We start from the raw sequence: 22,470 nt of genomic DNA, 5'->3' as shown, positions 1-22,470 counted from the left end.
GCGCATCAATTTGCCTGAATCTAAAAAAAAAATAGTCACATCCAAACTGTAAAAATACACTCAAGGTACATTTTTGACCATTTGATACAGAAAAATAAAATGTAATAAAATCAGTAAATAATAACAAATTCATATTGATTAGAAACATTCACTCATGAAGACAATATGCTAAAAAATTAGACCGAAAAAACAAAACTGAATAAAAGGAAAAAAATGTGTCCTTGGACAGAAGGACAGTTTTTATTTTTGCTGCTCACAGTATTACCTCTTTTGCAATGGTGTGGAGTTATTTTGCAATGAGCATGCTAACAATGCTCACTGGTTTACTGATATAACACTGACAAAGCAGGACGATTGTTAGCAATATTCGGCACGTTTTCGCTGAAAAACAATCAAGCGGCTTTTCAATAAGATTGGGGTCTAATGTCTTTAAGTGGCGTCTTAATTGATTTGGCTTCTGGCTGTCCGCTATAATTATTTTTAGACACAGTAAACAGTGGTCTTTCCGCATCACCCACTGTATTAAAAGTCAAAGCTAAAAGGCAAACGGCACGAAAAAAGCGCATTCTCGGCGGCCGAGCTAGAACCGTAGGTGAGGGCGGTCATCGTGACGATCCCAAGCCGAAAATGGCACTTCTCGGGTGACGAAGTGAGAACCGGACAAGACAGTGGGTCACTGCGCGTGAGTGAGTCCGGTGTTGTGTCGAAAAATAGCCGCCCCGCGTGAAATGTCCCCCCTGACGGGAACGCTTATTTATAACGCTTTATTGAGCGTTTATTTGATTTATTTGTTAATTATTTTATTATTGAGCGCCCACACGTCACTCGTACAGCTTTTTCTTACCAATCGATGGACATGGAAACTATTTTCTTGTACCGTGAATATATGTATTATTTTACTCTGCTTGAACTAATAAATGTCATACCTGTGTGATTGTCAATGAGATATGGTCGTGAAAACCTGTAGACTAATACATTTCTGTTCAAAGATGGGTTATGTGGCCCAGTCCACGATTTGTTACTAAAATAAAGTACTAGCATTTTGTCTAATTTATTTAATTAAAACTGATTTTACAGTCGTAAATCCATTGCTGTAATGCGTCCATGAAAACATTTTATGTTTTCACCTCAATAAAGCGTTATAAATGAGCGTTCCCGTCAGGGGGGACATTTCACGTGGGGCGGCTATTTTTCGGCACAACACCGGTCGTAAAACGGCTTTCGAAAACTGCGGCGGCGCATTGCTCCTCATATCTGTTTTCTGTGTGCTGAGTGCTCTTCCTTAGTTAAAAAATACTGCGCGCGCTCTGAAAATGGGAGTGCCACTGCCACACAGTGAGTGGATGTGCAAGTACACTTTATTCCAGTATGGCAAAAAAAAAAAAAAAAAGCATTTTCCCCGAGGTCACATGCGCCCCCCCCCCCCCCCCGGCATCGCTCTGCGCCCCCCCAGGGGGGCGCGCCCCACTATTTGATTTAATTACTGACTTAAACCGAGGTTACAAACGTTGTTTGAACAAAACAAATCAAAACAAAAAATCTTGCGAATTGAATATTTAGGGTTTAAAATTATGTAAAATTTTCAATCATTAAAGTATTTTGTGATAAAACCCTGATCATCTTCCCCAAAAATACTGCGTCCATTGAACGGAAATTGCACTTAGGATGCCCTCTCCTGGTCAAAGGAGCATAATTAGATAACGCCATTGTTTGATTGTTATCATTAGTAATTTATATTTTTAAATACGAAGTAAAGCAAATAAATATGGTAATAGCAAAGGTATTCGCTAGGGTATTTAAAAAAAAGAGAGAGAGACAGCCCGTGTAGATGCACTGGGTTCTATTTTGCCACATTCAATATGGCGACGCATCGACGTACATGTTTGCGTTGAACAGGGTGTCGAGTCGAAAACTTACCCAACCCGCAGGGCGAGTCACCAGCCATTAGCTTGAATTTCCGCTACTGGCTCCGAGTTACCGGAAGGAGGAACTTTCTGTCTCGCTTGAGTTATTCACAACAGGTTTTGATTCGTACTAAATTTCTTCTTTACCCACACATATGGCATACCCAGGATACGGTGGGGTGAGTACTTTAAATGCTCTCACGCTAAATGGCTAATGTCTGTGTTTAGACTATATAATCCTTAACAACTCCGGGTTGAAAATAAAATCGCACTCGGTAAACTGTAGTGTTGAACCAAAAGTAAAAGTTTGTATGTGAACGTGTAACGCTAACACACAACAATGCCTAGATAAAGCACAATAAAAGCTCCTGCTGTTTTAGCAAATCTAGTCAATTAATAAAACGGTAACTTTAGGCATTTACGTTGTGTGTGTTTTTTTTTTTTTTTCTTGTCGACGCATGTCGCCGATCGTGATTTGACGGCGGCAACGCGTGAGAATGACCTTATTAGGCGCTGTATTTTTGCGTGATCGAACAGGAAGTAGCAGGTATTTTATTTCCCCCCAAATCACACTTTTCTACCTCTGAAACAAACTGGCACATCCATAGTGGTAGTCTTCGTATTGAGTTATTTTGTATTCCACAATTCACTTGAATGCAGCTGGGAGCTTTTTAAAAATGGTAATGTTGACTTCCACTGGAGTGTCTCTTTAATTGGTCTATTTCCTTTCTCAGTATGGCAGTCCAATGCCAGGCCAAGGAATGCCTGGAGGACCAATGGGGGTACCCATACCCAATAACATGAGTGGACCAATTGGAGGCCCGATGGGAGGCGCACTTCCCCAGGCTGGTGGTTTCCCCCCTTATGGAGGAGTCTATCCGGCTTATGGTACTGCAGGCCCTGCTGTCAATGATCCAGTGTGGGGTTACTTCACAGCCATTGCTGGCCAGGTACTTAATACTTCGCAATGAGACTAACTGGATCACTAGTTAACAGACATACTGAAAGTACAGCACAATTTGATCAATTCTGTGCAGGATGGCGAAGTGGATGCAGTAGAGCTGCAGAGATGTTTAACTCAAGCTGGATTCACTGGAACCTACAGCCGTAAGTGGCCTTCCCTCTTAATGCAAAATTGTTCTTGTTTTTTGTTAATTTGTATTTGTTTCATGTTGCAGCATTTAGCCTGGAGACATGCAGAATCATGATCGCGATGCTCGATGTATCCTTTGGATTGTCACTGTAGGTAACCACATTGGTAAATTCAATGTACATTCCCATTATCAGCTGTTTAACCTTCACCAAAGCCATCACCAGAGGGACTTTACAGGTAAGATGGGCTTTAATGAGTTCAAGGAGCTTTTTGTGGCATTGAACGGCTGGAAGCAGAACTTCACAATGTTTGACCGGGACAGAAGTGGCACTGTTGAACCCCATGAAATGACCCAGGCAATTAGCTCTATGGGTAAGAAACTGATGAGCTCTGTCCTTAACTATACACAGGAAGTTTGACATTAATGTAACAGCATCAAAATAAAGTGAATAAACCCTTACATATATATACACTGGTACCTCTACTTACGAAAATAATTGGTTCTGAAACTAGTTTCATAACCTGAAAATTCCGTTAATAGCGTTTTACATGTAAATGCCCTAATCCGTTCCAAGCCCCCCCCAAACTCAGACATAAATCTTTTATAATGCATAAAATGCATCAAAACATGCAACAAATACATATTACAATTAGATTATGGAACAATAAACCTAAAATCGGAGTTGTGCATAATGTATAAAACTAAGAATAAAGAATGAAAGGTAATACACTCATGTAAAGCTGACTGAAGATAAGGGGCGAATGAAGACGGCGCTGGGATACGCACATACACATACAGTAAAGGTCCCTCTTAGTCAATTGGATGCCTGGAATGCTCGGCAATAGCCAATGGCAGAGCAGCTATAAGTATGTTATGTTCAGTAAACTGGGAGCTGTGAGTACCAGCCATACTGTAATTCTTCCTTTCCTATTCTGAAATTTCTCTTCTCACAAGATGCAATATTTTCCTGTGGAGACGTGTCTTAACTTGAAAATTTTGTATGTAGAGACGTTCGTAAGTAAAGTTACCATTGTATATTATATTAATTTGCCTAGGGTTTTTTGTGCTCTGCTCAGCCATGTCTTATCTCTAAAGATTGTTTTACCACCATCTGGTGGCTTGTTGACGTGATGGTAGAAATTTCATTTAGCTTGGCTATTTTCATCATGTGCAGCTGGGCTAGGAAAATTGAAGGATTTCACTGTATTGTAAAACCTCCCAGGTCCAACACATTCGGTTCTGGGATACTGGCCAAACTCCTATTTTTCATTTCCCTTCACACATTTTCTTAAATTTGAATCATCTTTCCCCATTGAAATGAATTGAATGCCATTCAATTGTTTCAGCCTCCCAGAAACGATCAATTTTGTTACATGTTTCTTTAAAATTATTGGGGCAGGGGGAGCACTAACATTGTATCTTTTTTTGTTGTTGTTGTTATTTACATAATATACTCATGATTCCATGCACTAATGCTGACTGAAATGTGTCGAAGCAAAATAGAATGGTCTCTGCTTAGCACAATCTTTTGTAAAGCATAGTAAGGTAGTATACGGTAGTAAAGTATATATTGTGGAATCTCAAGTTTTATATGCATTCTGACAGTGAACTTTTAACTCTGAATACCTCCAAACAATGTGATGTTAGCCTTATTTCACTTTAAACTTTCAGTATCTTTATTTTATCCTCCAAATTTTGTTGTATTTTTCTATTTCTATTGTATTTCAGTATCATGCTGTTTGGATGATTTAGAAACATTTTCTAGAGGGTGGAATAAACCAATGGAAATTTATTTCATTTGAATGGGAAAAATTATTTGGTATTTGAATCCAAATTGATGAGTTTAGTTACAGAAGGAATTTTAAGCGTCAGTCTTGGAACCATTGTATAACTTTAAAAAAAATTTTTTTTACTGTTAAAACTAGGATACCGCATCAGTCCTCAGGCTCTGAACGCCATCATCAAGCGCTACAATAAAGGTGGGCGCATTTACTTTGACGACTACGTGGCCTGCTGTGTCAAGCTCCGTGCGCTCACAGGTACCAAATTCACATTAAAACAAAGGGCCAATTGTACCTCTCCAAAAAAATGATGTTGAAATGCATGTGTATACCCTTTGCAGATCATTTTAAAAGGAGAGATAGAATGCAGCAAGGTTCTGTACACTTCACCTATGACGATGTAAGTCACATCATCGCTCCAAATCTGTTTGGCGTGCCATTTTTAAATCACTAGGACTTAGGGTGTCAAAAGTATTGAAAAGTATCGAAGTTTCGATCCTGAAATGGTTGTGTCCGGATAAGATGTTTGATCGCAAAAGTATTGACACTCAACCCATATAGTCGCTGCTTTGCCTCCCCACTCTCCTTACTATGGAGACTGTATAGCTCTTCACACGAGACTGCATTAGCCGTAGGAGTGTAACACTTACTGGATGCAATGAACCGTTTCGGTTTTGCATGGTTGGTTCCTTTCCATAAAATCAATTATCTCTTAAGAATCCTCATGATGGAATGATCTCAAGAAATATAGAGCGCTTTGCACGTCAGACTAAACATTACATGCCAAAGCTTTTGGCTGTAAAACTGATTATGGTTGCTAACTATCATTAAACTGTCGTGAATAGTAAGGTGAAAACAAAAATGACTTGTCTCCATTTTTAATTGGGACATACATCCTGTCGCCTATTTTAAGCAGTTGTTTTGACCTTTTCCTTTGGTTAGTTGATAGGGCTGCATTGCGCCCTTGTAGGGTTGCATTTTAGATGCTTCCCTGATTTGTAAAATTGGTATTATTGTCTTTAAACCAGCCTCAGGGTTATGTTTTGTCTTTAATTGTAAATCCTACATTTTCTTTTGTGGCAGTTTATCCTGTGCACAATGGCGATTTAAGCACTGCTGGTGGGCGGAGTAGCGAGGCCAAACTCCTTCGGTGAGCCGATCAGGGATTGCCGCTGGACCAATGCCTGTCCAGCAATACAAATCGTGGCCAGTTAGCCTCCTGGTGGAATTAAAGACATATCACCCTGTTGCCTGTATAGCTTGCTATAACCTTAACAATGTATTTGCTCATGTATAGGTGTACACATCGTAGAATGTGTGGAGCCAAGGGTTGGACATTGATTTGGTATATGAAATATCTAACAAATGTTGTAGAAGAGATTCTATTTTGTTAATCACACAGTTTTATGAAACCTGTATGCATTGTGTTTATTGTTTTTTTTTTTTTTTACAACTGTGCATTTTTCAAGTGCACTTGTACAATTTGTCAAATTCCATTAAAGAACATAAACATTCAGATTATTTGTAAAAACTGAAGCATTGCATACTGTATAACTATGAATGCAAGACCTAAAATATTCACGCAATTGAAAAGGATGCTTTTTCAGTCTCCATAAACCCACTTGCTTGTTATGACATTGCTGTGGTGTTATATAGTTAAACCAATTCCAGCTTCAATTATAAACGTACTTGAAATTTTTGGCCCTTGCTCTAACAGTGTCAAGAAATGGCAGACTGTTAGTGGTTATTGGATGTGGGAATATTCCTAGACCTTGTTAAGTGACCATCAACAAAGCAAGTCAACATTCTTGCTGTCATTAGGCTTGTGTTATGGGATGCAACCCCTCAAGATTGTACTGTAAATGTACAGTTGTTGTGGCAATATGGTATCAAGTATGCACACTGAAATATACAACAAATTCCTTGGCAAGTTTCAACCTTTATACTTTTAAAAGTGCAGTCAACCTCAAAAAGTGCTAAGCAAATATGCCCATAAAGGAATTTCAGCTGATGTTCCTTGTGAGGAAGACAAATAGAAAAGCATATTCTACTTTACTAGCATTACCTCCAAAAACACTCTTAAAAAAATAAAATTAAAAACAAAAAAACATGCCCATCTTATGTCACAGACAGTGTTGTAATTGAATTACACTTAGATTGTAATTATACTGTACATGTGCATTCTATACTGTAGTATATAAATTAACTTGAGAAATCTAAATTACAACTAGGAAGGGATATTGTGTAAAATAATGGAAGTCATTTTATGTTCCTTTGCATATTCAACTTCTTCAACCCTGAGTCAAACTGCAGAAAATGTCCTTGGCCGTCTTGGGATTGTTGGGGAGGGCTACTAAGGAAATAGCAGGTCAGAAACGGGTCAATGGAGTTCCAACAGTAATGAGCTGCCGGTGACATAGGGCAGCTAGGGCTGTTAATCGAAAGACAACCTCAGGGAATGCTGGCATCATTCAACAAAGTACACGCTTCCCAGTGGGAGTGTCTGCTTCAGTCCAGCTGTGTTCACACTTTGCAGCATCTGTGTGTGGAGCACAACCTTTTCTGGCTCACAGGTCTGAAAAAGAGAATAAAGTGGAATGTGATAAATATTAAATGTAAGTAACTCAAATTTGGCTCCATTAATCTTTTCTATTACACATCATGGCTACTAAGAAATAAGATTTCCAGTGACATTTAGGAGTACAGTTCTCAAATCCATGCTCAAACCCCACGGTAATTGTGATATAAATTGAAATTGATACGGTGAAAAATTATTCATTACTTTTTCTCACAATTGATGTATCCTATAACCTGTCCAATTCAAACGAAAAAAAAACAGTTGAAATGTAGTTGCGAATATATGCATATTAGGGCTGGTCTGGTGCAATTTTAGCAACCCCGCCCCACATCCTACTCAGAGGAAATGTTTATCTTTTGGTCAATTGAGATTACCAAAGCATACCTTTATGAATTCTGGCCAAAAAGTTCAACCTTGAATTCATTGGACCAGATATGATTATACCACATCCATTTGGGTAAAACCCTGCTTCCGTCTTGCCACATTGCCTAATTGCTCAGAAGACAGGTGATTGTTGTCATATTGAATGTACTAAACTGCCAGTACTTTCCAAAATATCCTTCCTCAGTGATGTTATCTCCTTCTTTATCTATCTCCTTTGATCTGACCAGTTTTGTAGGGTTTGTACAGGTTTAGACCTAGTTTGTAGCTTTGATCTGGTCAATCATTGTTAATCATCATTCAGCCTGGTACACAGTCTGATGTGTGCTGTGGCAACTGATTCACTGTATTCGTGAGGGGCTGTTTTTGGGTTTGTTTGTTTTTTTGTGAGCGTTAAAGCATAAAAATAAATCGGTATCTGCTTGGGACTCGTTATTGGCAGATTCTCAAAATCAGGTGACTTGGACTCGGGTGCAAAAATATGCGATCAGGACATCCTTAGTATTTATATAATACCGTTTAATCCAGGCTAAGGTCGTGTATCTGGGAGTGATGAAGATTGGTGTGGATAAAAGAGATTCAGGAATCTGTCTCTGCACAATTGCTGCTTTTATGAAGAAAAAAGTTTACATTTAAAAAAAAAAAAAAAAAATGCACGTCCCGCAATGGGACTATTGCGCATGCGCAGATTGCGATGGCGATGTTCAAACGATATGTTATGCAGGCCTAGTTCTAAAGTATGTTGAATCCAACATCCGTCCAACACACACACGTTTAAAATTAATTGTTATGTCACTCTAAACACAGTCATATACCATCACTAGACGGTGTGCACATTTTCTCAATTGAAAGATTTTCAGAGGTCATGTTCATAGTGTAACTATTATTTCAATATACTATTTTTTAAAAATGAATAAATAAATAAAAAAGCCTTCATATCCTAAAAATCTCCTTGTGAGGAGTCCTGGAAAACAGTTTGAGAACACCAAGTGTAGTCTACCAGAGGTGGAAGTGTCGAAGGACCGAGTCTGGGAGCCATCTGAATGGCCAGCTACAACCTGATGGTCAACCTTTGATCCTCTGGGCAGGATGGTACTGTAGGCAGGCGGAAAAGCTGTAGTTGGCCTCTGGAGGAGCTGGAGGATGGCCTGTATGTTGGCCGTCATCTGAGATTCCAGCCTATGGGCATAATAAAATGGCATAAAACTCGATATTTCATGTAGTCAGATAAGCACAAATATCCCACCGGGCACTTTTAGAACTTCAGTTCCCTCCCTCTCGCACCTGTCAAGGTGCTGTTGCAGCCTGTCAAGTCTTTGCTCCACTTCCATGTAGCTGAGGTACGTCATACCACTTTCATTCTGATCACCTGGAGTTGCCTGGCACAACGATGATTGCTTTTCCTCAATGTTAAAGCCTGTATGTGTCCAGTCGTCTTGGAGGAGCTCTGTTGGAAACAGTTATTGTCAACAGCTTCTAAGTCTTATGAGACTCGCTGTTACAGTTCTCTTCTTGTAAAGTAGATCAACTTTGATCAATGGACATTTGACTTAGTGAAAAACATGTTTGTGCTCTGTTAAAATCTTTGCTTGAGTGACACTGAGGTAAAGTATGCTTGAGAAAGCATTCCAACCTTTTGCATGCGTGTCATCTTCAGAACTGCTGAGGCCAACACCAAAGCGTTGGTCTTTTACCACAGGGTAGCCCAGCGTGCTGGAACACCAATACTTGTGTTTCTCTTCCTCCTCCCTCCTGTTTGTCTCCTCAAGTACCTCCTCGTCTTTATTTCCTTTAGTGGCAGAATCTTGCTGCTTGCTGAATGTTGCCAGTGTCTCCTTTTGTTGACCGCCTTGAAAAAAATTGCAGATATCAGGAATTATTTAAATCATCAAGACCTAAACCAGTACTTCTCAAATGGTCATGCTGGATGATATGAGTGCTGCAAAAATAAAAACTGTCCCTCTGTCCAATGATACTTGTTTTTGTTTTATGAATTTTTGTTTGGCATATATACTCCGAGTTAATGTCACTAATCAGTTTGAATTTATTTTTATGTATTTGTTTATTCATTTTATTACATTTTATTTGTCAGTATCAAATAGTCAAAAAATGTGCTGTTTTTTTGTTTTGTTTTTAATTCAGGCTAATTGATGCGCTTTTTTTTTTTTTTTATATGTTACAAAACAAAAAACAATGTGAATACAGTTAGACTTAATTGTAAGTTTATATATATATATATATTTTTTTTTCTTGAAAGATAACAAGGAAACAATGTTATGCAGAGGTGTGCTTATAATACTTTTATAGACAAATGATACTATTTACAGTGGCGACAGAAAATGAGGGGGTGGGTTATTTACTTCTTCCTCTGTGTGTGTGCGGGGGGGGGGCCATAACAGAAAATAATTGAGAAACGCTGACCTAAACCTAAAGAAACTTTATACAAGATTCAAGGCTGGTTGATTAACTCAATCGCTGCCAATTACTGGGTTTCATTTTGACTAGGAGTTCTGGCAGTGATCTCTGTCTCCCAGTCAAAATGGCATCAAAAAAATCTTTGATCCCAGTCATAACGTATTTGACAAATTTTCTCTGAAGAAAATTATTTTCACATTTTTTACAGAAATACTTTTGCGGTGGAAGTTGATACGATGATGAAAATACATAGAAGCCAGGTTTGTTTTAGGACTTTATTTTTGAGGCACCTTAACGACAACTGCAGCTCTAATTTTTATTGAAAATTTTATTTTTAATCTCTAGATACTGCTTTTACATGAAAAAAAAATGTTATAATTAGTAATAATAGTATTTTTATTTCTTTCAGAATTGCTCACAGATTTTGAAAACATTTTTGCAAATTAACGACAAACAAAATATTTGCTTGGGTATTTCATTACACATTTGGCGAGCGGACTGGGCTACCCTAATATTTGTGTAAAAGCAATCAAAGAATAAAATTTGCATAATATATCAACTTTTAAAGGAACATAATACTCATTTGGCATATAGCTCAATATGTAATAAAATTTCCCTTCGCATTTTGGCAAGAATCTCTGACCAAAGGGGAGAAAGGTCGGATCTAACATACCATTGGAAGATTTCCTTATGCATGACACTCTTCTTCGACACACTGTTGCATCCATGTTGGAATCGGTGTATTGTTGGTAGGGCGTCTGATGAAAGGTGATATAAATCAAATACAATATAATAATACCTGTTAATAAGACTCAAAAGGTAAACATGTTTGAATGATAGCCTCAATTAGTTTGGGATGGACTGTTGTCTATGGAGCTAGAACGGTCTCATAATGAACACACACACATTTTTAATGTACAAACGCATCTGACACGAAACACATTCTCGATGCACACACACATCTGACACGAAACACGCACATTTTGGGATTTATGTCCACATTTCACACGAAATACACATTCATCAAATGTGTGTTTGAATTGTCTTACCTGCATTTATAATGTGCTTATAAATTGAAATCACGACTCACGAGTGTATGGATCTTTTTCAGACTCATTTCACACAGCCGAGAAAAACATGCATTTTTCTTCTAAACTAAGCCCACCTGCAGCCAATCGGATATCTCCCTCATTTAGAGCCAATCACACGGGCTGGTATGTTGTGCAACATCACTGCTGTGCGCCCTCAACAGAAGAAATGGCGTCCCCGATGCAACTGCCTTTTGTAGTATAGTCCATGTTATGTAGCTAGAATAGGCTGCCAGAGCCTGTTCGAGCTCCATAGTACAGAGCTCAAACAGACTCCCACTGCCAGACGTCATGGGTTTAAATGATGAAAGTAATGTACTGATTTTCCTACTTAGTGTGTTGACATCACAAAGTTGGTGTTGTCCTTGTAGATGCTAAAATATGTGCTTGTCTGTCTATGTTCATTTGAAATTCTTGGATACCTTTATTTTTGGACTAAAACTTTCACAGATGAAAACATTTTGAGTAACTCATGACTAAAACTAGACGAAATTTCAGATTTCGTTGACTAAAACTAGACGAAAACAAACACATTTTGAAATAACTAAAATATGAAATAAGTATTTTAGTCAAAAAAACTACGACAGAAAATGAAACGTGCTGCAAAAAACAACACTGGTGTGCATTGAAAATGTGTGTTTCGTGTCAGATGTGTATTTATGTGCGTGTGTGTGTGTTCATTATGAAACTTCATAGTAAAACCAATCCTATTCTTTTTGCTACCTTGGCATTTTCATCACCGAGGTCAAAGGTCAGCTCCAGGTTAGTGATAAAATGGTCAGCAAATTCTGGATACATGTCCAGAACCTCCAAGAGCTCCTCTCTTTGGATGGTGTGCAGGTCGCAATAGCTCAGCACCCGCACATCAGCGCACGATTTCCCTGGCTTGGCGTAGAGGTTGATCATTTCGCCAAAGATATCGTTCTTGCCTGCAGACAAGAAGGTTGACTGATTAGGTACTTGGTCACACTTTTTAATGATTAATGATGTTGTTTGCAGTTGCTGCTGTATTTTGTCATGTGTTGGATGCTTTGCAACACAATTTTCTGAGTCTGTGTTGGTGAGATGATCCTTGATATCAACCACATACTGTATGCCACCTTTGCCCCATTGCTTTTTTACATGTTCATCCAGTGCTTCCTGGTAAGAAATGTTAGTGATAGTGACAGTATGCTCTCTGCACAGTTTCTAATGAAGCCAAACAGGTGTCAAGATCTGAAGCCAAAATAATTTTTTTTGTTGCTTTTCATTTGATTTTTGCTCATGACAAATACAGTCTATGTACTGGCATCAGTTATGCATGCATGAATAGTTGCTACACTTATATGATTTAGGAATGATAGCAGGTTTATTGATCGATTAAGACCGCACCACATTATAAGGTGCAGTAGTAGTAGAAGTTGTGTTACACATTCACTAGATGGAGCTGTGCTAAAGGGAATGTCATTGATTGACTGAACATGTTTATTTCGAATATTCAACATTAGGTACCAATAATCGGTGACAATAATCAAAAGAAAAGAAGAACAAAATATGAGTGTTAAAAAAGGTGTGAGAAGAAGTAAAACTTATTTTACTTATTTTCCTTAAGTCCTGACATCAGTTCCAGTCCTTACATTTAAACATATACATTCTCATTTAACACATATGCAATCCTACCATATAACCCTACGTGTTACCTATAAACAAATCTTGCAAAAGCCCAGTCCAAAAATCAGCCCAGAAAACAAATAACCGCAATATTCCATATCACAATAATCACAACAGCCTAGTTGTTATCCATATCTCCCTCATCCTTATATGTTTTGAAAATCATAGCTTTATATAGTTTCTTAAATTGTCCCATATTTGTACATTCTTCTAAAGCCACACTAAATTTCTTCAGTAGTTCCACCCCACATACTGATACGCAAAAACTTGTCATCCAAAATCTGGGTTTTTTTGAAGTCCCAATATCCCCGTAAATTCTATCCAAAATCTGGGTTTTTTTGAAGTCCCAATATCCCCGTAAATTCTAACTTTTTTCATAGTTTGTAAACAACTGCTGAATATTCTGAGGTAATAATTTTTTAATTGCTTTGAACATTATTTGTGCTGTTTGGGATTGTACGATATCAGAAAACTTGGGAAATTTTGACTTAAAAAATAGTGTGTTTGTATGATCCTGATAACCAGCTTTGTGTATGATCCGTAATGACCTTTTCTGCAGAACTTTTACTGAATATAGCCAAATTTTGTAATTATTGGCCCATACCTCGGCACTGTATGGCAAGTAAGGAGAGACTAGTGAACCGGAAAGCGTGTGGAGTGATATGGAATGTAATACCTTCTTTATTTATTATTGCAATGTTCTGTGAAATTTTGCCCTGTATATATTTGTTTCCAGTTAATTTTTTCATCAATAAGTACCCCCAAAAACCTGATTTCATGTAGTCTTTCGATTTTTATCCCATCTACTATTATCTTTGACTTTGCATCGTTTTTACAGTTCCCAAATATTATTTTTGTCTTCACTAAATTAAAATCTAATTTATTATTACTGAACCATATTTTCAATTTGTTCATTTCTGTTATTTCCTCCTGCAATTGTAATATGATATCCCCTGAGTGAAAAATATTCGTGTCATCAACACAAACTGCAACAGCTTGGAAACCTTCCACATATCATTTATATACAAAAGGAAGAATTTGGGGCCTAACACTGACCCCCGGGGGACACCACACCACACATGACATCCAAATATGAGGAATTATTACCCAATTTGACAAACTGCTGCCTCCCCCTAAAATAACTTTTTACCCATTCAAGCACTATTCCTCTATTTCCATAACATTGGAGTTTATTAAATAATATGTCATGATGAATTGTATCAAATGCCTTCTTCAGATCTATAAATGGTCATCATGCCATTATTAACCATACACGTACATAAGAAGTAACAGATTAAAAGGCACACTGTTGGCTTTTAAGAAAATTGAAGACTTTTAATTGTGCCTTACAGTGCGGAAATTACAGTACTTGTTTGAAGTAACAAACAGGGAAGAATGGGAATAGCCGCTAATTCTACTCAAGTTATGAGTTCACAAGGTAAATATTGGGACAATAAGAACGTTTTCAGTCCTTCGGGTGCAGAACCTACAACAGACTCCGGTCATTAGTTTTGAACTGTATTTTATTGTTTTTTTAAATAAATTTTGATTTTATTTAAGTTTTACTTTAGTTATTAAATCAAGGATTGTTAGTCTTCAGTCCTTGGTTCTGCTAGCTCCCTGACAGTCTCCTGAGTCCTGCGTTTAACAATGTTTCCGTGAGATACATTTTGTCTTGTGAACAGGCGGTAAATAAATTTGATCTCTAATAGTTTGAGACCCACCCAAGATGGCAACAACAATATCTTCTTTGAGGATCTCGATGGAGCCACGTGTGACAAAATATAGCATGCTGATCACGTCCCCGCTGTGAACCAGTGTGTCTCCAGGAGGTGCGTGTGTGGTCTTGAACCGCATTGCCAGGGCCCGGAGGCAACCTTTAGTTGCGCCGTGGAACGCTTTACAGCCCTGTAGAAGATTCTTGTTGAGGTGAAGGCAGATATCTGCCTGCAGGCACTCTGGGAAACCCTTCAGGACCTAAAAACACACAGAATTGTGGTAAAAGCTAATGTAAGATTTTTTTTTAATGTTCTGTGCAAAAGCTATGTGTGACTTTGGATTTCATCAAGGTGAAGTTTTAAGTCAGAAAAAATGTCACAATTTTCACGTGTTCATTCTTCTTTCTTGAAAACTTCCTAGTGTCGCATAAACAGCTTAAAATATTGACCTGTGACAAGACAGATCTCAGGGAATGAGAAGCAAAAAATGTAAACTACGTTTTATTGCATTAAAAAAAACAATGGCCACATCAGTCTTTTAAACTAAAATTTATGATACAGTAGTACATTGTTATAAAGAAATTTAATGATGCAACAACACAACATTGAGGTTTGATCCAAGATCACGGCCAGGTTTGCACATGGTGTTATTTTCTTGCAATCATACGTAGCTGTTGTCTAGTAAAGCTAAGGGCTAAAGTAATCTATAATATCGAAGTTATGCATTGTAATTCACATTCTTGTGGAAATGTGTTTACACACAATGATATGTCTATTTGAGAAGCTATAGTGTCCTAATTTTTTGTTAGTTTTAGACTTCCACCATATGTTGAAATATTTGTTGACTGACTTTTGTCTGTGGTTTTGTGTGGCATTACCTTTTCTTACAATAATGAGTTAGAATAATGAATTGAATTACTTTATCAAATCATTTCTCTACTTGCGCTTTCAAACCACAGTATTCTAATATGCAAAAAAAAAAAAAAAATTAAGCCCTGCTCTGGAACATTATATGAACAGTAGCAGCATTAAGAAACTGTACACATGTACCTCCTGCTCTTACCAGAGTGGTCCAATCATTCCATTTGGCATGAGGCAGACATGAAAAAGACAGACTTAAATAAGTACTATCAATAATATTTCTTTGAACATGACTTTTTGGAATGAACACAAATGCAGTCACTATACATAGAAACATCGAAATTAAAGTATTTTTTTCCTAAAATAAATGGGGTAGTATGAAATAAAAATTAATCCAGGGGCCCTCTTCTTTTTTTCCCCCCAAGTTTCTTGGAATTGGCTGGTGTTAGCAGCAAGGTGTAGGTTTTTATACATGATGACCAGAGAACGTGTGTTGCACAGAGCAGACACCAAAAACTAATTTTTTATGTCACTGTCCATCCAAAATATGAACAGCTTGCTTTACACAACTGACTCATATTGTAAAACAATCCCCCATAATCATAATCGGTCCTGAAATTTTCCCAGGGAGACCTACCCATATTAGTTATTTGACTATTAAAATTAGCTTTAAAAAAAATAAAAAATAATAATAATAATATCGTCTGTATGGCGAGCCGTGAGTGAGCTATAGCCAACCCTAGCTGACTTTGAGGCGAGAGATAGATACACACTAGACTTGTCGCCAGGCAATCTCAAGAAACCGACACAAGTAACATGCAGCCTTAACACAAAGACCTGAGTACAGACTAAAACCCAGAACCTCTGACCGTGAGCCTCACAGGCGTAAATTGCATGCCACACTAAAACTAGAACGCTTCTTTCATACCATGTTCATGTCAATGCCATTGGTGTATGTCCAAGCATGCTGGAAGTACTCCTCAAGCCGCTGCCTAAGCGGGTTTGGGATTTGGTGAAAACGGATGAATTCTTTGACACGGAGCATCTGGAGGTGATAACGGGCCGTACTTGAATACAACCTCTGGATGATAGCTGACACATTTCCAAAGATGCTGGCATACATCAAAGCTGCGAAAAACAAAGTCAAGTGAAGGTTTTCTGCAGTATTTCAGACAGAACCCCCATTTTTGCAATGAAAGTCACTCACATCCGATGAGCATGACACAAATAGAAAAAATCTTCTCAGAGTTGGTATTGGGGGAGACGTTGCCAAAGCCCACGCTGGTCAGACTGCTGAAGGTGAAGTACAGTGCAGTGACATACTTGTCTTTGATGGATGGCCCTGAGCTTGGGTCACTGTAATTGTATTTTTTTCCTAGAATGGATAATCATAACATTATATAATATCAAAGGTTTCATGATATATAACCGACAAGAAAGTTACCTATGGACAAGCCCAGGTTGTCCAGCCAGCCAATCTTGTGCTCCAAGTAAGGTTTCTCTACATTGCCGATCGCATACCAGATGCAGGCCAGCCAATGAGCGATTAGTGCAAAAATACACATTAGCAGCATTAGCACAGCAGCGCCGTACTCGGAGTAGCGGTCCAGCTTGCGTGCAACGCGTACCAGACGCAGAAGGCGTGCTGTCTTTAATAGACCAATTAGAGTGGTGGTCTGCAATGCAAGACAAGGACAGTGTAAATTACTCAGAAAAATTTCTCAGCATTGAATACCCAGCGCATTTGTTTCTCACAAATTTAGCCTGTGCTTTTTCTATAGAGCAAATCCTTTTTTTTTTTTTTTTTTAAACTTAATTGTTACTACTTTCTAATTATTCAAGATGGTACCATTAATAATATGAAAGCAGTAAAGGGTGTCAAGGTTTTTTTACGTAGGTGACATAGGTGAGCTTTTTTCTAGGTGGAGATATGTGAATTGGTGATAAGTGCACACTAAAATACAGCATGTTTGAGATTACTGTAATTCAAGGCCTTGCCTAATGCAACAACAATTCATGAGAATTGGACTTCAGGAGAGAAACCTGCATGAAACCGGCCCGCCACCCAATTGGACATTACCTTAACAGTGTTAATAATAACTGGAACCTCATAGGTCAAACACAAGCTGTTCTGAGCCAGTGGCCTCTGGTGAACATCCAATTTGTCCACATCCAGCATACTGTTATGTTATAGATACTAGTATGTCAACATTCAAACATAATTGACATGTTAAAATAAAAACTTCTCACAACTGTGCGTATCGTAAATATGGAAAATATTTATTTGCATTATCTTAGGGCAAAATCTGTGAATGTGACTTCTTTTTTATACTTCTATGAAAGTAAAGATAGTGTCACTTAAACGTTGCTTGTTAAAATTTCTACGAATGAATCATAAAAACAAGTGCCAGCATCATGTAAATGAACTGGAATGGATCATAAAAGAGAATCTTAGTTTGCCATGTGATCACCAATCAAATCAATGCCAAAAAAAGATTTTTTTTTTTTTTTTTTTTTTTGTGGGAAATGGTCTCTAGGCAACCCTAGCACGCAAAATTACAGTGGATTTAAAAATAAACCCATTTCAGCACTACCCAACACACAGTTTGAAGCAGTAAAGCATGTATTTCCACTAGTAGGAGCTAAAAATAACCACCTCTCATTGTCACGTCCCTCAGTCAGTTGCCCATTTGACAAGGACATAGCGTGTCTCTTCAGATCGTTAAATGTCTCTTTTTACTACGTGGTCAGGGCTCGATTGCCCCTGGCCATGAACCCGCCATATTAAATGCAATCCAATGTGAAACTGTTAGCTCAGGTCAAAGGCCAAATGAGCAGAGTTGATTTAATACATTACTTGCAACAGATTTCAATTTATTGTGATACATTTAGATTTTGAATTTTTTCAAGGGTAATTATCACATTGACTAGTGCGATTCAAAATGTCAGTGTTAGCACTGTAACAACATTTCATATCTTGGATTCATTCATTCATCTTCTGAATTACTTATTCTCACAAGGTTTCTGAAAACTATCCCAAGTAACTATTAGCAGGAAGCGGAGTACATCCTGAACAGGTTGCGGGCAAATTGCAGTGCACATAGAGACAAACAACCTTTAACACTCACAATCACACCTATGGACAATTTAGAGTGTTCAAGGGGAAAATAGTTTTTACAGTCCTTCACGTAACATCATTCCTTCAAATGACCGTTCAAAAATTCAAACTATGGTGTTCATCCAATTACCCTGTTATCTTACTAGCTTTGCTTTGGTGAAATTACATATAATTGTTTGTTTCTAAAGTTACAAACCTCGCACGCGGTTTTTGCCACCCGAAAGTACCGCATTGGCCCGAATATAAGACGGCCCTGATTATAAGACGACCCCCTCTTTTTCAAGACTCAAGTTTGAAAAAAGATTTTTTGAACACCAAATTAATTTTTATACAGAAAATGATTACAGTACATCTGAAACAAATGATTATAACAACATATTTGAGAGAAAAAGCATGTTATTTTGCCTCATTCAAATCTTAATATCTGAACATTTAAATATGTAAACTAAAGTGCAATCACATTCGTAAATGAATGGCTTCTGGTTTTTGAAATGTAAATAAACCAATCTACTGTGATAAAACAACAAATTGAAATAACTGCATTAACCATCAAAGTGAAGTCTAACTGTAACTGTAGTCTTGAAACAAATCTGAATAAGGAAAAACATTGCAATAAAATAATGCAAACTGGTTAAACTTGAGAGTAGCTGAGATCTTCATGACAGAACATCGCTCTAATGATATCTGGCGCCATCTAGCGTAGTAAATGAGTATAATGTCTAGACCACGAATATAAGACGACCCCCACTTTTTCAGTCTTATTTCAATGCAAAAAACACTGTCTTATATTCGGCCCAATACGGTACATATGATGTCATGGGGAAAAGCTATACACTGCACATTTAGCATCTCACCTCGTCAGATCCCGATCCAAAGATGAGCAGGTCAAATGGGATAGCGGCTACCATGTCTATGAGGAACCAGCCTTTAAAGTAATGAATGGCTATCTTGCCAGGGTGGCTCACCACCTCCTCATTGTTGTTAACATACGTGGTCCGAAAGTTTATGAGGATGTCTACGATGAACATGATGTCCACCATCAAGTCCACCACATTAAGCGGCGAGCAGGAGTAGCCGCACTCACGTCTCTTCTGCTCCTCAATGTCGTTAAGGAGGAAGGCTGCAGAGTAAGGTGTGAAAATGGCTGTGTAGATGACCAATAGCAGAATGAGCCAGTCCCACACTGCTTTGAAGGGGCTGTAGTGAAGGATAGTACACTTGTCCATGCGTTGCGACTGGAGTTTGTACTCGGGCAGCACATCAGCACCAAGCGAAAGAACCTGGACAGGGCGAAAGCTGATTACAGTATGACAACTCTTTACAATCATGTTTTGTGGGGAAAAAAAAAAATCAGCAAAACGAGATGAGTCATTGGCGAAAGGCTGGGTTTATACTAGCGTTGGGAATCTCTGGCATGAAGCCGATTCGATATGTATCTAGATGCACAGGTTACGATTCGATTAAAAAAACGATACATTTTTAAGACCGAGCGATTCGATACAGTTTAAGAACGATACGGTTCGATACAGAGTGAAAACGATACGATAGTAAACATTTGTTGTGTGTGTTCGTACAGTATTTTAAACATATAAAAAAAGATTAAAGATGAAATTAAACAACAAAATTTCATACCAATGTTATGTTTTATTTTTTTATGAAAAAAAAATAAAGCTTACTATATGACCATCATTTTGTTGGATGGCATTGATAATAAAATAAAACTCCAGTGACAGACAACAATAAAATGCAGTAATTTAATTAATATATTTCCTGGTGTTTTGAATACAATAGGTAAGTAATTTAAGTGCAAACTTTCAACGTAAACATCTTACAAGCATAAAATATTAATTATATGCAAATATGCAGCAGCTCTAGAAAAAAAAGAATGAAACCTGCTAGTGTTATCATAAATAAATAATAAATTATGCTTTACCACTAGTATAATTGGGGGAATAAAAACATGGCATTTTAGACAGACAGGTCTATAATTATTGCTTTAACCTTATACACAGCAAAGTCATTCACTTATGCCTGTGCTTCCACATCTTTTTTGAAGGGCAGATTTTTCTTGAGGAAGATCAACTGATTCACAAGTTCATGTTTAAGTAGACTGCGTTTCGTGGAAACAATATGCCGCCCTTTCCGCTATTGTAGTGGGTTATTTTTCAGGGTTAAAAACTCACCATCTCTGTACCACTTCACACTAGCACTGTCCTATGCGAACAGATCTGGCTGCCTTCATCACTTCAAAGTCCGACTTTTGTTTTCCTGGGTGCGTTGAAAATCAATCGCAAACTGTCCATTGTTTTAGCATGTTGCTTCGTTGCCACCATTAGTTTCGTTTTGGGCTGTGAAGAAAACGCTACGGAGCGTGCGTTACAGTGGTTTTGTTAGCTCTCGCGTTGTTATGACACGCCCATGACAATCAGGTAATGACGCCGACTACTAGCGTTTCTGCCGAAACGAATGGGAAGTTGAGGCAACCACGACGGGGGTCACAATCTACAGTGGGGAGAACAAGTATTTGATACACTGCCAATGGGAAAACCCATTGGCAGTGTATCAAATACTTGTTCTCCCCACTGTAAGTGCGCTGTGTGGTGAATGACACAAGCGCAGCATGTGAGGTAAAAGCTAAATTATTATCATATTAAGCAATGCATTGAACTAGGCATTAGAAGCCGATTCTTGTGCTCGCGATAGCTGAATTCTATCTCTACTATCGGTTCATTGAATATTTAATGGCTAATTACTGTCGAATGGTAACTTTACTATCGATACAGCTGTATCTCTCACCTGTAAAACCGGATATCCGGTCGTATCAGTTTGTCGTTCTCAAGCTTAGTTTATACCGCCTATTGGAAGCTGTGCATCTCCTGGGTCTATGGGCAGTGGATAGGGCTCGGCTGGCTCTGGTTCTCTGCATGATGAATGGATGATCTGTCTGAAGCTGAATTCATTTTTGATTGACAGCGAAATGAAGGAATCTGTGATCTCGCTGTATTAATACTAGCGCTAGTCATTGTTCATGTTTCATTTCGTTGTTCTGAGTTGAACCTGAGACTTTCATTATCATCTTCGCAAACACACTGGCGCAAAAATCAAGCTTATTTCTGTTGTTTTTTTTTTTGTATTAGCTGCATGTGTTTTTAGAATTGACTTCTGGCATTCTAGTTTCTTTACCTACCGAGCAGTGGGTGCCACTTAGCCCCTCCACTGTCACAAAGCACTGACAGGCGGATACGTTTTGAGCTTCCCCTCATTGAAAGTGGATCATACTTTTTGCAAGTGGATCGTCAACCATCTGAATGATAGGCTGCAATACGGAACCAATATCTCCCAAGCCCTGGTGAGCAACCCCAGGGTGCCACAGAGGACAGTATTGTCTACCTTCCTTTTCACACTGTATACGGTGGACCATACCTATAGGCCTGTGGCATGCCATATCCAGAAATACTCTGATGACAAGGCTGTTGTAGCATGTGAGAGGGGACCGACGGGAGTACCCGGGAGGCTTGTTTACTAACTACACCCTGCCAATAGTTCCTGTATATCGTTTATGTATTTTTATGAGCTGAAGGCATGTCAAGTTGCCACTTAAGCAGTTATCATTTTTGTTCTTCTTGTGGACACTAACTTTGAAGTCCTACACCTTCATTATTGATGAACTGATTGTCTTGAAACTTGGTGACTATGGAGCATGGACAAGTATCTCTCGATTCTTGGAGCACGATTTTTGTTTTTACTTTTGTATCAGGGCAAATTAATTATCCGAGGGCTTATTGATGCTTTTGGTTACAAGTTAGCTGGGAGAGGGCATGTGCGTAAAGCCTTCTGCCTGTAGTGTGTAGTGTGCATGCGTCTGCTTGTTTTTTCATGATC

The 22,470-nt window shown here is 38.2% G+C and overlaps 2 protein-coding genes across 3 annotated transcripts in view; one reads left to right on the top strand and one right to left on the bottom strand.

The window, feature by feature from the left end:
- Positions 1–1,919: 1,919 nt before the first annotated feature.
- gca (grancalcin) lies at positions 1,920–6,295 on the top strand. Its single transcript, XM_057824993.1, has 8 exons — positions 1,920–2,083; positions 2,639–2,854; positions 2,942–3,011; positions 3,083–3,126; positions 3,222–3,369; positions 4,924–5,037; positions 5,121–5,179; positions 5,863–6,295. The coding sequence occupies exons 1-8, from the start codon at positions 2,060–2,062 to the stop codon at positions 5,887–5,889; spliced, it is 702 nt and encodes a 233-aa protein (XP_057680976.1). The 5' UTR covers positions 1,920–2,059; the 3' UTR covers positions 5,890–6,295.
- Positions 6,198–22,470, bottom strand: part of LOC130908976 (potassium voltage-gated channel subfamily H member 7-like) — a 38,771-nt gene continuing 22,498 nt past the window's right edge. Inside the window, exons 6-16 of one of the 2 annotated variants that reach the window (XM_057824973.1) lie at positions 19,443–19,868; positions 16,915–17,146; positions 16,678–16,845; positions 16,399–16,598; positions 14,616–14,868; positions 11,965–12,170; positions 10,827–10,911; positions 9,372–9,587; positions 9,023–9,185; positions 8,739–8,917; positions 6,198–7,354 (exon numbers count right to left, since the gene is read on the bottom strand). In XM_057824973.1, the coding sequence (XP_057680956.1) occupies positions 7,347–7,354; positions 8,739–8,917; positions 9,023–9,185; positions 9,372–9,587; positions 10,827–10,911; positions 11,965–12,170; positions 14,616–14,868; positions 16,399–16,598; positions 16,678–16,845; positions 16,915–17,146; positions 19,443–19,868 (2,136 nt within the window). In that variant the 3' untranslated portion in view covers positions 6,198–7,346. The remainder of the gene's footprint in view (positions 7,355–8,738; positions 8,918–9,022; positions 9,186–9,371; positions 9,588–10,826; positions 10,912–11,964; positions 12,171–14,615; positions 14,869–16,398; positions 16,599–16,677; positions 16,846–16,914; positions 17,147–19,442; positions 19,869–22,470) is intronic. The other variant, XM_057824981.1, reaches the window with a different exon arrangement.

The sequence above is a fragment of the Corythoichthys intestinalis genome, chromosome 2 (genome assembly GCF_030265065.1).
Source record: "Corythoichthys intestinalis isolate RoL2023-P3 chromosome 2, ASM3026506v1, whole genome shotgun sequence".
Classification (NCBI taxonomy): Eukaryota; Metazoa; Chordata; class Actinopteri; order Syngnathiformes; family Syngnathidae; genus Corythoichthys; species Corythoichthys intestinalis.
Note: the sequence above shows the minus strand (reverse complement) of the source record. Positions and strands in the feature narration are given on the sequence as shown.